This window comes from Notamacropus eugenii, chromosome 1 (assembly GCF_028372415.1).
Source record: "Notamacropus eugenii isolate mMacEug1 chromosome 1, mMacEug1.pri_v2, whole genome shotgun sequence".
Classification (NCBI taxonomy): domain Eukaryota; kingdom Metazoa; phylum Chordata; class Mammalia; order Diprotodontia; family Macropodidae; genus Notamacropus; species Notamacropus eugenii.
The window spans coordinates 180,831,206-180,846,126 of NC_092872.1; the positions used below are offsets into that span (position 1 = coordinate 180,831,206).

A 14,921-nucleotide genomic window follows, 5' to 3' on the forward strand; every position below is an offset into this window, starting at 1 on the left:
CTTCTCCCTCCCAAACCCCCATTAGCACATTTGGAAAGATGAGTGACCCTCCAGAAAAGGGCTGGGGGGACAGGAGCACAGGCAGGCTTCGCAGAGGGAAAAGGGAAACAAAAGTAAAAGGCCCGAACCAAAGAAAGTGGACTCAGATCTTCTGTGTAGGCAAAAGAAGAGAGTCTGTTGCTGACAATTAGATAAAGTCCTGAATATAAAAGCCTAAAACTCTTGTATCTGTTTCCAGATTCTGTTGACTGAAGAATTTGTAGAAAGAATGCTGGAAGACTTAGAAGATTTGACTTCTCCAGAAGAAGTAAGCCTATTTTTATCCATCTATGAAAGCTTTATCCAGTCATCAGGTGGGGGGAGAGGCAAAGATTCTTCGTTAAATGGCTTTTTTTTTTACCCTGACTTCCCCATCCCCCACTCCCACCCCTCAGTCACCCCCACCTCCCCACATTAGTCAGCCTCAGGCCACTGGAAGGATGCCTGCAAATTGTCTAAGTTACCAGCCCCCACTGAAAAGCCAGACCAGTCTTTCATGCTGCTCCTCACTCTCTTCCAGCCCCTGCTGTTAACTGGCCAATTGTGAACAGAAAGCACGTGTTTGTTGCCAGATAGTATTCCATTTGGAAACATACTGGTGGGCTGCTAGGGGGACTTTTACTTTTTCTGTCAGAATATCCACCTATTAGCTACTTTCACTATTGCCTCCCTTTCTCCATGAGCCCTCCCCACTTGTTTGGTCTCTACCAATCCTTCCCCCCAGAACCCAGGAAAGAAGCCTATGTTGAGGACTGGGGCCTGTTCTGTTCCACTGGGACTCCACACCTATTAGGACAGAAGGGCCCATAATCCTTTTCCTTTACTCTGTATTCTCACTTGGAGAGACTTACCTCATCTTGGAAAGTCCCTTCCCACCCTTTCTCTCTCCTTCCCTCTAGTCTCTTCCCCTCCCTCTGAGGGATTTGGTTCTCAATTTGCCTTAATGCCCAGGTTAACATCACATTAGAGAGCTGGAACAACATGCCCTGATAATGCTGCATGCCTTTCCTCCAGCATCTAGGCAGAATAATTTCCTAACTTAACCCTCCCCAGTTGGAATCTTAGTGAAGCAAAAATCTTTCAGTTACCTTTCCTTGAGGCTCAGGTCCCAGCCTGGGCTCCAGAGCCAGGCAAGGCTGGGTATCTGCCAGAACCAGAGTTTCCTTTCCCAGATCTGGGGCCCAAGCACAGCCTGTCAGGCACCTTTTTACTACAACATTTCTGTCTATGACTGAAAAGTTGGGGTTCATGCAGGCCCTGGAGAGGTACCCAGGAGAGGCTCCCAGTTCAGGACGTTTAATCCTTGTTTCAGGTAATTGGGAAATCCCTAACGATACTACTTTACAGATCATACAGCACAATAGTGACCTGTCTCTGCACTCACTTCAAATGAGTCTGTTCTTTCTTTTACACTTACACAGGGTCCCATCCTAGGGACGTTGTATAGGCAGTGTCCTAGAGATGTCCATTCAAAGAGACCAAAGACAGCTGCTGGAAACATTTCTGGACAGGCACTGATGTACTCATGTTCAAGCACAAGCTCACTCATACAGTGGCACTAGGCCAAACTTCAGCTTTGAGGGTGGGTGCTGGGTGTTGGGAGAAGGAGAATGTGATGGTATAGAGAGGAGAAAAGGGAGCAGGGGAGCTCAAGAAAGTAGGTCACCAAAAATAGCCCTTTTCTGTTTTGTTTTCCTGACCAGAGTCTTCCCCTACACCCTGCCTCTTTTTTCTCACCTTCCCCTCACTACTCTCCCACACTTACCAGTGACATGGGCCTCCTTAATCTAATTAAGGGGCAGGAATGAGCAAGAGGCTTCATACTCATATCTTCCAACCCCAGAAATGGGCAAGCTGAACCCCTTCCAGTCCTTGCTTCTTTTCTATTCCCAGCAGTTACTTGGCTTGAAGTTCCTTGTGGATGGTAAGACAAACATAGGGCCAATCTGTGGTATATGAAGTTTCCTGAAGAGCCCAATGTGCCCTGTTTTTGGAAAGCCTCTGTTTAAAGGAGGAAATGACCCATCCTTTAATTTCCATGAGATAGCTATTGGCCAGGTAACAGAAAAGATTTCAGTGTAACTTGGAAAGGTGGAAAGAAGGCTAGGGTTGAAGACTTTTCCTTCAGGGGCACAACTAGACTCTTGGGATCTTTAACACCCCCTCCCTGACCTTTGTGGGAAGGAAGGGCAGCACAGAGGGACCAGGTGCTTAGGAAGGAAGCCAGGAACTTTTCTTCTTTGGAGACATTTTTCAATCTGCAGCAAATGTAGGAACCTTCTTTCTACATTTGCAAAAACCACTGTAGCCAGGAAGGTCAAGACCCTAACATCTGGATGCTCTAAGCCCCAAACTCTGAATGGGAATTTCCATGCTTTTGGCAAGAACAGGCCCAAAGAAGTGAGATAGAGATGGGTGGTAAGGAGAGGTTAGGAAACTTGCCTGCAACCACCTTTGGTTAATGATGTCAAAACACAAAAAAAGAATGGTCTTGGCTTGGGAATCCTAGAATTTTGGTGTACTAGAACTTCTTCTTAGGGCTTAGGTTGGAGGCTGTTACCCATTGGGAAAAGCTAAAAGACGCTTTATGAATAATCCAAACCTCCCCCACCCTTCATTTTGCACAAGAGAAAACTGAGGTTCAGAGATAGGAAGCAATTCAGCCAAGATCATACATCAGTGTGGCAGAGCCAGGATCGACCAGAACCCAGGTCTCTCAATTCCTCATTCAGTGCTATTTTCTTTGCACCAGGCAGAGGAAAAACCTGGGTAAAGGAATACCTTCTCTCTAGCTACCTGCCTTTGTTCTGGCATTTGAAGTTGAAGTCACTCGAGTGACTCTTCTCTCCTCTCTCCCCATTTCTGCTCTTCAGGGCCTCCAATGGGAAATGAGTCACCTGGACTGAGGGTGGGGGGGAGATGAGATGAACATTTAATTGGTTCTAGTTTGTCTTCACTTGGACCCCAGAAGGAGGAAAGGGGAGTGAGCTCTACTAAATATGTCTACTGTGTTTATCTGTTTCTGTTTCTCATTCACAGTTCAAACTTCCCAAGGAATACAGCTGGCCAGAAAAGAAACTGAAAGTCTCCATTTTGCCAGACGTTGTGTTTGACAGCCCGCTGCACTAGCCCTGAGTTCGGCCCCTTCCTTCAGACAACCATGAGAGCCCGGCCTAGCTCCCAAGTGACTCAACAGTGTAATGATTGCAGTAAAAAACGATTCCTGCAAATAAAAGGAAAAGAGAGAGGATTACTGCACAGCCACTGCAGCCCACAATGGGGTGCTTACATAGGGCCTGGCCCTGGCTCCCCTCCACCTCACCTCTTATCTGGGGGCCAGGCCACTCCAGGCCCATTAGGAGTGAATGAGACCTTGTTCCAGCCCAGCTCAGGTCCCACCAGACCAAATGAGTGGCTAACAGCTCTGTCATTCCACCTCTGGTTCTGGTTGGGGATATGACTCTAGGCCCCCTGACTTTCTCCCACAAGCTGTCTGACCTCACTCCTCTATGCTTGCCCACTTCTGCAGGTCTGGGGAAGAGCCCTAGACCCATGGATTAAATGCGCTGGCTCCTCCTGACTCTGGAAACCTTTTGTTAGTCAAATTCCTCCTGGCTACAGAACAATTCCTCCGAGTATGTTTGGGTTTTTTGTTTTGTTTTGTTTTTTATATTTTATTTTTTAGAAACCATATGGTATTTAATTGCTCCACAAAGGTGTCTAGAAGCTGTCATGCATATTGGTTTTGTTTTTGTTTTAAATGGAACTGGTTTTCAAGTTGAACTTTCTTCTCTTGAAAAGGGGCAGGGGATACCTAGCCTTTCCCCCTCCCCCAGCTCCCCAGCCGGCCATGTCACTAGAAGGTGCTTAGTGTTTGCCTGCCAATGAATAGCTGTTGTAGGGCCTTTTGGACAGAAGGACTTTTCTTTACCAGCTCACAAGCCATTTTGGACCCATTGGAAGGGTGTTCAGAAGCAGGAGTCATCTAGGTGTAGGACAGGGGTGAACCTATGCCTCTGGAGACCTGAGACCCCCTAACATGATACGAGGCCATGGCCCAACCCTCCTAGGAAAGGCTGTGTTTTTTGCCAGGTGGGTTGGGCTCTAGAAGCCTCTGGGAGCCCCTTGGTCTGAAACTGGAGCCTGTGAGGCATGAGGACAGCAGCCAGCACTGCCCAGACTCTTGGAAACTTGGAGAAGATATCAGCCTCCCCTTCTCAGTGGGCTTCTCACTCTAACTGGGACCAGCCTAGGAGAGGGAGAGTCTCAGCCCCTGCAGGCACCTCCCCCACCTCCAACTAGCTCAGGGTTTGTGTGACCTTTTAGGTCCCCATTCTCTCTCCTCCCACCTTTCTGATCTCATCTTCCCTCAGGCCCCCACAGCTCCAGGCTCGAGGAATTTCTAGTTTATTAAAAGCTGAAAAATAAACTTCCAACATCTGTCTTGTTATCATTTTGCAATAGCACATTCCACCTCCTCTCCTTTCTTCTTAAATTCATTTACTTCCTTTATTTGTTCTTCTTTCTCTCTAGACCTCTGTCTTCTGTGCTTTTTTCCTTTGCCCTTGCATCTCAGGCCTCTTCTACTGTATTTGTAACCTCTCTCCCACTAACCCCCTCTGCTTTGTTCTTTATCTGTAGTCTTTTTCCCTACGCTTCTGTCCCTCTCCCCCTAAATCTCTGGCTTCTCCCCCTACATTTCTGGCCACTCTCCCATTAGCAAATTTTTGGCTTCTCCCAATATCCCTGGCCTCTATCTTCCTGAATCTCTGGCTTCCTCCCCATTTCCATATCTCTAGTCCCTTCCTCCCTATCTCTGACTTATTACAAGTACTCTCTCTCTTGCCACTCCCTAAGTACATGTCTTCTCATCCTCACATGACCATGTCCAAGGACACCAATCCAGTCCTGGCCTCTCAAGGCCTCCTTTAGGTTCCCTCCCTAGACCTGAATGAAGTTGTTTTAGCTGTGGAATTGAGACCATTTCTGGCACCATCCAACACACATCTCCATAATATGAGAAGCCTACCATAGTCCGTGACACATCATGGCTCACAAAAAGTTGGCATGAGAGATGACAACCCCTCCAATGCCCAATTAGGCAAAAAATTGCCCTGAATCCTTCTCTAGGGAATTGAAGAGATGAAGGCTGGTGCCAAAGATCAGAGGAAGAAGGAAGCTCAACATTAAATGGTGTCCAAGAACCTAGTGGTCTCCAGAATGCTTAGGGGGAACAAGACTTGTTCTTGTGAACTATATTCATGAATCTTAGATGTGAAAACAAACCAGTCCTTCTCTGGATTTTCCAAGCATATCTTCCACTCAGGCCTAGGAATTCTTTACTAGAGCTTCATCTTTCATGTGTGAAAAATGTGGGTGTTTTATTTGCTCAGTTCCCGAATTCCCCAGCAAGGTTCCATCTTCATTCTATGTGCCCCTTGGCTTCCAGTTGCTGGCACCATGTACCCCAGCTTGATGATTGCCTTCTTAGTGTCTCTGATTCCAGCAGTGTTCTTTGGTCTTCTCAGGAGGATTTCTCCAGGAAGAATGTCTTTAGCCTTAGCCCTGAGATGCTTCCAATTCATCCCCTAATCCCTCTGCTACTGCCATCTCCATCCCTTTTAAATTCTTCCACTTTTCTGCCTCATAAAAGGGGAAGAAAGATGCAGCCAGCCTGGTCACTCCTCTTTAAGCCCTAGATAGAAATTTCAGTGCCCCTCTCCACAGTCCTCTCCCCCTTTTCAGTTTTAATGTGGTTTGGTGTCTAAGCCAAAGTCTCCCCAGGTGCCAAAAGCATGAGGTGGTTTGGGATTAATGAGTTGAATATTAGTTTCAGGAACCTGGGTAGTTCTGTGTGAATGGGGAGAGCAATGTGAAGGATAGCCTAGTGCAGGAAGGTGTCATGGAAGGATACACATTGCCCAGAAAGCCCACTTGGCAGTCTGGAAGACTTTACCCTTCCTATTCCAGGAATGTTCCTTTTGGGCTCAGGACTTCATGTCCCTTTTCCAAAGTACTTTTCATACATGGCTGTGCATGTGCATGCTGCCTTTCTATTGGCTCCAGTCTCTTGGTGGAAGTTGGAAAGGAATTACAAGTTAGGGGGTCTTTATGGTTTTCCTGTTCAGGAGTCTCAGGAAAAGTGGAACAGCAATCATCACTGAGTTCTATGCTGACCCAGCTTTTCCTTGGACTTTGTAGACTCATCCTCTAGACAGACTCTCAGGAACTTGTATCCTGAACTGGGTATCCACTCTTCCTTTTCTAACTTTGAATTCTCCCAGCTCCAAGGGAGGGTCTTTCCTTCCCTGTAGTGACTGATTCTTTAGTGGTCCCACTTAGGACTATTTTCTTCTCCCGTCATTTCCTTGTGTCTCATATTCCATGGTAGCCTCTTTAAGGAGAAGGGGGAATTCCCCAGTGTCTACAATCTTGATGGCTCTCTGATGGGATACCAGTAAAGTCTTATAGGACACAGAATCTTTCAGGCTTTCAGAATCTTGGGCAGCACTTGTCATTGTCGCTCATCACTTCTGGGCAACTATCCCTTAGAGGCTAAAGAATTGCTCACATCCGTCTCTCTGGGTCAAAATCTAAGAATCCAGCCATGGTCATACTCTCATCTTAAGAAAACTCTGGTCTTGCCTTGGCTTTTTCCAGAGGGGTGGCCCAAGGATTAAGATGAGAGAGAGGTATGGGGAGAAGTCTCAGGGATCTGAAAAGTCTAGAGCACTTTTGAAAAGAGACAGACCTAAGACTGTGTTTGGCCTGAATTTTGAAGTTTGGCAGAGAGCTGAATTATTGACATTGTACTGTGAGGGAGTCCCCCTTTCTCTGCTTTTTAACCAGGTTCTTTTCCTCTCTGGCTGAGAGGACCTTGTGCCCAAAGGGAAGTGCTCAGTCCTGTCTTGGGTCAGGATACTGTAACTCAACTTCTCATTTTGTTACAAAAACCTGAAAGCTCCTTTGAGCAGAGCTTTTTTAATCTTTTGTATTAGTTTCTATTGTCAGTGGTGACTTGGTTCCTGGGCACTGTGGCAGGCCAAGACTTTTGTAAGAATTTTTTCAGTGACTCACTGAAACCGTTTCCTTCCCACCCCCTCTCCCTCCGTGTAATCTAAGTGCATTAAACATGTTTGCAGAACTACCCTTGTCCTGTGCTGCTTTCTGTCTGGGCAGGGGTGGAACGGGAGCCATGCCAGAATTGAGTTTTTACATCCCAGGAGATTGGTAGGTGGCTCCACGGTGTCCCTGAGCTGTGGAATAATCGAGCTGAGGATGACCCTGTGAGGCAGTGGAAAGACCCCCTCAGGGCCTTGTTGGGATATGGAAAGGAGTAGGAGGATTACTCAGTTGATAATTTTTTTGTCACACAAAATAATTATTTGTCCAGATCCCAACTCAGTGCTCATAAATTCCTATAAGGTCATGGAGGGGAGGACTGGAGAGGAATAGGGAGCAGAACCTCTCTGCCCAAGCCCAACCCTGGAAGAAAAGCCCCATCCAAAGCAAGGAATGATGAGGAAAACACAGAGGGAAGGTTAGTGGAGTGGGTCTTTGCACAGGAAGTCACATTTTCCCACTCTAAATGCCCAAAGAGGCCCATGAGAAGAATGTGGATCTGGCCTCTTAGTCTTCAGGGTCAGGATGATACATCCCCTTGTATAAAGGGACTCCTACAGGGAGTAGTCACCCTACAGGCTCAGCTGGGCTCCCTCCTTTGCCACCTTGGTTCTGGGTGTGTCTTTCATTGGCTACCCTAGTGTCTGTCCCCACGCCTTCAGCCAGAAGCCAGATTAGAAGAAATGATTAGCAACTGAGGAGACTCAAGTTTCTTTGTAGCTGAGACTGATTTTTAGTCCAAGGAACCCTGTCTTCGTGATTGTTTTGTTCTGCTTGTTCCTCCTTGTTGGGGGGTGGGACTGGAGGAAGGCTGAAGGAGCATCAGCATCCCTCACCTATCGTTGGGGAGGGTGATGATCTGTGAACAATGGGGGCAGGGCCCCAAGGATCCAGTTGCTGGGGCACAGGTGATGACTGGGTGATTTAACTAACTGCTTCTTCCAAAGGAATCTCCAGCTCTTTATTTATTGTCACCCTTCAAGGATCTGACCATGTTATGGAGGGGGGTGTTGCTTGTTGAGAATCAGACCTGTACCTCCCCCTCTACCTATGACCTACTGATGAACTCCAGCAAGCACACCAGCTCCAGGAGCTGCTGGGCAGGTCCCTGGCTGGGGCCCCTCAGCCCCGTAGGCAGCAGGAGGAAGGGAATGGGGAGGGACTGGGCCTAGGTCTGAAGCAAAAGTTAATATTTCTAGGGCCTCCCAGGCCCCCAGAATGATTCCCTGAAAACCTAACCATGCCCTTCACCAGCATCTTCTCAAGCCTCCCAACAGAGCTAGGCAGGTTCAGAGAGAGAGAGTGCCTGTCTCTGTGGGTGGTGTTGCCCTTGCACATCAGATTCTTGGCACAAGTTTGGGGCTGACAGTTGAGGCTACGGTGATGGGGGGGGGGGTGTGCTCTGCTCTGACTCAGAGCTAAGCTGGATTGTTTCTGGCAAGAAACAGGGAGGAAGGACAGGTGGGTGTCTGGTCCTGAGCACAGCCCCCCTCCTGACCTCAGTCTTTCAGGGAAAGGGACCCCAAGGTAGGAGAAAAGCTAGTCCCTTCAGGTTTGGGACCCCTACTGGCTTTGATGTCTCCTCTTGAGGATCTTGAACCTCATGCATTCCTTAAGGTGCCAAGGGGGTTTAGAGCCTCCAAGAGCTATAGGGTGGGGGAATGGGGAAAAGATTTGCCAAACTGGCCTGACCAGAAGGAGGATGTGAGCGGAAAATGAGTCAGCTGGGTCCAGCTGGGACTGGGGCAGCTGCAACAGCTGTGGCTGAGCTGGGAGAGGAACAGCCGGGTGGGCTGAGACTGATTTACTACAGGGGCAAATGTCCCTGGAGAAAGAGAAGGAGAAACTCAAAAAACTACAAAGACAGGTAAAGGCAGTGCACGAGAGAGATGACCCCTAAAACTGGAAAAGAGGGGGAGGATGTCAGTTCCGACCTCTGCCCTAAGAAAAGCAAAAGAACAGTCCTCTTCCTGATCAAGACCTGGGTCCCTGAGAGGTTGCTAAGGAACCAGAGGAGGTGAAAGAGCATTGAGGAAGCCCTTCTTTTGGAGGCCACTTGAGTTCAGGTCCCTTGGTTAGTCCATCATTGTTGGGAATGTTGTCCTTTCAAAAGGCAAAACAGGGACCTGCCTCCCTTCCTGAATTAGGAGTGGAGGTGGGAATGCGTCTGAGACAAGAGTGTTGGACTTGGAGTCAGGGAACCTAGGTCTGAATTCCAAATGTGACTCGTATTACCTTTGTGGCCTTGGACAAGTCACTGAACCTCTGGTCAGCTGTTTATTTCCTCTATAAACTGAATTGGACTAGAATGCCCTCCAAGGTCTGCTCCACCTCAACTTACAACACTATAAATATTTTAATAATAGGTATCAGTACGTAATTTTTATCTAGGCAGCCCCCCTTGGAGATCTCTTACATGGGGGACGTCAGAGGTCAGACAGTAGAGACACAAACTCTGCCCTTTTTCTGTTTAATTCTTCAGAGAGCTCTGACGAATAACAGATGGAACTCCTGGGTTCAAACCAGATGGAGACCTGCTTCCCCATCCAAACCATAGGGTGCTGGAAGAGTAAGAAAAATCCTGGATGCCATGTAACCAGTGCAGGGGGGGGAAGGAGGCCTCTTTCAATAAGAATCCCCTAGTCTTTACCCTAGAGTCTACATTCTTTGCTTAAGCAATCAAGGGCTGGGCTCAAAAACAGGATGCGATTACTAGTGCTGACCTATCCAGAGATGGGAGAATGGATTAGATGACCTCTCAAGGCCCCATTCAGCCTCAAGAGCTGGGTACTATTGTTCCAACTGAAGGGTTCTCAGGATACAGAATTGGGGTTAGGGAAGAAGAACCTGCTTCATACATTTTCTTGAGTGGCTGGTGTGCCTTGCACATGATTCTCTAAAGATAGAGGAAAAGATCTTGGCCCTGCCTTCAGGAAGATTGGAGAGAAGTCCTGGGTCAGGAGGAATGGGGAAGAGATTGGTGGAAGGCTTCCTGTAAAGAGGAATGTTAGAGAGCACTGGATTGGGAGTCAGAAGACCTATGTGTGAATCCTGGTTCTGCTTCTTACAGCACAACAAATATTTATTATATGCTTGTGGCACTGGGCAATTGTTAGGCAATGGGGCAAAAGAAAGATTCTGCTAACCCTGGCCCTCAAGGAGTTTATAGTTATCTCCCCCCACCCCCCTCCACCAAATTGTAATGTAACTCTAATGCACTACCTTACATGGGAAGTGGATTAGAGCTACCAAACCCCAGAGTGCTAAAGTTGGAGAATATTATTGATCGGGAGGAGGCCAATCAGGGAAAGCTTCCTAAAGGAGGTGGCACTTGAGTGAAGCTTTCGATGGCAAAGAGGAGGGAGGGGCATCCTACTGGCAGGGAAGAATGAGCAAAGTGAGGCAGTTGGACTAAGAGTAATGTGTAAAGGGGAATAATAGGAGATGAGTTGGGAAAGACTTGAGGGGTAGAGGGCCTTGAATGCTAGGCAAGAGGAGGGTGAATTTTCTTCTTTGACCAGTGAGGAAGCCATTGGAGATTTCTGATATGACTAGATCAGTGAGTGGATTGCCTTAGCCAAAGAACCCATGGACTACTGGTAGAATGCTGTGAGTGCTAAGAGCCAAATGAGTGATGTGAAATCCTAAGCTCAAAACCCTCCAGGGGCTCCCTATTACCTACCAAGCACATTCATACTCCTCTCCCTGGCTCAGCTCTGCACATAAAAATTATTCTGGCAGAAGTTTGAAGAGGATTGAAGGGGAGAAGGCAAACCAGTGGAGTCAGGAAGACCTGTAGAGGCACTGGGAATCTTCAGAAAGAGAGAACTTGAGAGAACTACTGCAGAAATGGAATCAAGTGCTGGTTACTGATCAGAATTGAAAAGCTAAGAAAAGTGGGAGTTGTCAAAGATAAGCCCAAGGCTATAAACCAAGTGAATGGGGGTGCTACAGATAGAAACAGTGAAATCAGAAGTGGTTTTGGGGTGGGGAATTGGGGGTGGGAGGAGGAAGATAAACTGAGTTTTAGAGATGGTCAATTTGATCACTGAGATGAAGATGATATACTATAGGCAATTGGAAATGTAGGTCTGGAGCTCAGGACAAGGCAAATCACTTCACTTCCTTGGGCCTTGGTTTCCTCATCTATAAAATGGGAAGATTGTACTAGATGATCTCAGGGCTCTTCTAGCTACTATAAATCCTATGAGGTCCTCAAGGATTCAAGGCTGATAATGGTTAGAAGGCAGTGAAAGCTAAGGGCCAAATAAGTGATACATGTTCAGTTCTGTATAATCCAGAGCAGGGAAGGAAAGATTACTAGAGGAGATCTGAGTTGGGCTTTGAAGGATGAGTATGATTTGGACATGAAGAAAGGAAAATGGAAGACATTCTAAACCAGTTGCCATGGGAAATACTTAAATGTATCTCTCAACCAGCAGATCTGGGAGACCAGGTGAGGAGGTCTGTTTAGGATAGACTGAGGCAACCTCAGGAGAGAAGAGCAGCATGTATTATGTATGGGAAAGGCTGGAGTGTCAAGAACTTGCTGGCTTCTCTGAACATGAAATAAACTAAACCCAGGGATTATGAAAATGAACTTCCCAGTAGTGCAGCTTCAGCAGCCTCTCCAAAGAATCTGTCTGTCTTTGGAGTCCATGGATACAAGGAAATAGATTCACTAACACCCCCTTCTCTCTGTTTTGGGATCCTCAGTAGGTAACAACTTCTAACTGTAGGTGTCCTACAGGCTTCAGTCCTAGACCCTCTTGATATACTACTTCAGTTGGTGATCTCATCAGCTCCCATGAATTACTATGTGGATGATTCTGAAAACTACCTATCCTGCCCAACTTGACCTCCAGTCTCACATCTCCAACTGTCTTTCACACATCTCAAAATAGTTGTCCAGAGACATCTTACACTCACCAAGTTCAAAACTGAAGTTGTTTTCTTTCCCCCTAAATGCTTCTTATCACTTACCTTTCCTATTATGGTTGAGGGCAACACCACCCTCCAAGTCTCTGACTCCAAACCTAGGTGCCACTCTGATTCCTCATTATCCCTCGCCCTCTATGTCCAATCTGTTGTCAAGAACATCTCTCAAATCATCTCCCCATTTCCTCTCCTGTGACCGTTGCCACCCTTCTTAAGTACAGGTACTTATCACCTCACACCTGGACTACAGCCTTTGGTGGGTCTGCCTCCCTCAAGTCTCTCTCCACTCTCATTTATCATTAGGCCACCAAAGTCATTTTCCCAAGTGTAGGTTCAGCCATATCACCCCCTCACTCAATAAACTCCAGTGTCTCCCTATCCCTTCCACGATTAAATACAAAATCATGTGTTTGGTATTCAAAGCCCTTCCTAGCTCCCTCCTACCTATGCCTTACTGCCCCTTGTCCTATCACCAAGACAATCCATCGACTTGGCTCCGGACACTTCCTGGCTGTGCCCTAGGCCTGCAACGCTCTCCCTCCCTGCTCTTCTCTGCCTGCTGGTTTAAGTCCGAGTCTACGGGAAGACTTCCCCAGCCCCTCTCACTTCTACTGCTTTCCTTCTCTTACTCATTTCCTATTCTATATAAGCTTGTTCCCCCGGGACCAGGGACTGTCTTTTTTCTTCCTTCTCATCCCCAGCTCTTCGAACTGGCCCAGAGCAGGCCCTTAATGAACGTTTACTGACTGTTACTGAATGATTCCCCCATTAACCTAACACAAGCAGTCTGCTGAACCCCAAGCGCACTGAAAAGCGTCGGCTAGAGGAACAGGATCCCAGGGAAGTAGGAGTGGGGGGTCAGGGCAAAGAGACACCCCCCCCCCCCCCACACACACACACACGGAGAGATAAAAGATCTCCCACGAGGCGTGAGAGGTGAAAAAGACGTCATCCTGCTTTCTGTCCAGAGAGCTGGGGAGGGGAGGGGGGCAGCAAAGAGACCAGGAGGCCAGAGATTTCCCCTAGGGAAGAGGAGGGGGAGGGAAGGGGGGCAGCGGCAGAGCAGAAACTTCCCCAGGGTAGGGGAGGCGGGATGCGGGGGGCAGGAGGGGAGGCCCTTCCCCCCACTGGGGCAGAAGAGAGGAGGTGAGGCGGAGAGCGAGCGCCCACAGGGGGCGGGGCGAGGAGACGGACGTCCCACCGGGGAAGGCTGGGCCGAGGCACTCTAGACCAGGCTCAGGGCCCCCGCCGGCCACTGGGGGTGGGGGTGACCTGTCCCCCGGGTTTCTAGAGGGGAGATGAGGGAGAGACGAAGTGGGCGGAGACCTCAGACTGGCCCCTTCGAGCTCCCCTAGCAGCCGCGTTCAGGCAGAAGGGCTCATCCGGTGACCCTCCCCTATTGGAAAGCCGAGGTCCCGGGCCCCACCGCCTGGGAGGAGCAGACCCAGCGAGAGGCCCAGACCGAGCGGCCACAGGGACCATAACACTTTAAGATGCCCCGAACTCGGAATGCTTAATGTAGCGAACTGAAAGCGGGTCACATGACAAGGGCGGCTCGCTCGCTTCACTGAGGGGAGGGGGAGCGGGAGCGAGGCCAATGGCAGCTTCAGGCTCCGGGACGGAGGCGGGGAGGGGGCGGGGCCGAGCGCCCCGGCGGCTGCGGCGGCACTTCCGGACCAGGCCCTCGCCCCTCCCCCCTCCCGATTCGTTTATAGCGCGAGCGCCGGTGTAAAAGGGCGGCGATTTAAAGACCTCCCTCTCCTTTTCTCTCCCCCGCAGTAATACTCAAAGCCTGTTCCTTTCTCTGGGCCCTGTGGCCTCTGCTTCCAGCGGGGTCTCGGACTAGTCCGGGTGTCATTGCGATGTTATAATGCCCGGTGATCCCCGCTTCCCTGTGGAGGAGGGCTGATGGGGGCGGAGAGCTGAGGGATCCGGACTCGGTCTGAACACACGCCCCTTCTCACTATCCTAGAAACGCACGAACCCCTTGGAGCTTTATAGCCAGACTGGAGGCCCTGGATGCGCTGCGGGTCCCGCAGGAGGCTGGGCCCAGAGTTGGGGCCCAGGGTCCGAGGAGGAGCCTGGGGCCGTGGTCAGGCGGTCCGGCGGAGCCGGGTCTCGAGTTGTTGCTAGGGGAGCAAGGGAAGACCAGACGAGCACTTATTTTTATTAAACATTTCATCCCTGAAGTAACAATAACGCGTCAAGATGGCTGCGGGGGCTGCGGGCGGGCCTCATTCTTCCTTTTTCCCCCGATCTGACGATGAGCGGAAAGGCTGCGGCGATCGCGGGGCCCCGGGCCCGAGCCTAGCTCCCGGGGGCCGCGCCGGGCTGACAGGCGCTGGCCGGATCAGCACTGGGGGCCGGCGTTTGAAAACCCAAGCACATATTTTTGTTTGGTTAAAAAAAAAAAAAGCCCCAAGGTGGGCGGTGCGGGGGCGGGGAACCCAGACCAAAGGGTCCTCGATGTCCTCTCTAACTCCCTCCCTTCCCCCAGCCTCCCTCCCCTCCCCGCCCCCACTGCGCTAAGCAGAGCCGGGGACAGCCGAGCTCGGCCCCCAGCGAGCCCCCGAGCCCCCGAGCCCCCGAGGCCGAGAAGAAGAGAGCCGGGGTGGGGCGGGGACGGGAGGAAGGACAGAGGGTGACGGGGAGGAGGGCGGGCAGGCGCTGGGGAGGAGAGGTGCGTAGCCTCCCATTCCCGAGCAGCGGAGAAAAATTCCTTTCTAGTTGGATCAATCCTTGTTTTTCTCGCCCGCTGTCCAGCGTCTGAGGCGCGGGGTGGGACTGGCCTGGCCTGGCTAGGGTTTTTTGCCCTTGTCCGG

General features: G+C 49.7%; 1 protein-coding gene across 3 annotated transcripts in view; it reads left to right on the forward strand.

Moving 5' to 3' along the window:
• SUFU (SUFU negative regulator of hedgehog signaling) overlaps positions 1-7,183 on the forward strand; it is a 142,746-nt gene extending 135,563 nt beyond the window's left edge. For all 3 annotated transcript variants that reach the window (XM_072621112.1, XM_072621127.1, XM_072621116.1), the window contains 2 exons: positions 239-307; positions 3,079-7,183. In XM_072621112.1, coding sequence (XP_072477213.1) covers positions 239-307; positions 3,079-3,168 — 159 coding nt within the window. In that variant the 3' untranslated portion in view covers positions 3,169-7,183. The remainder of the gene's footprint in view (positions 1-238; positions 308-3,078) is intronic.
• Positions 7,184-14,921: the final 7,738 nt, after the last annotated feature.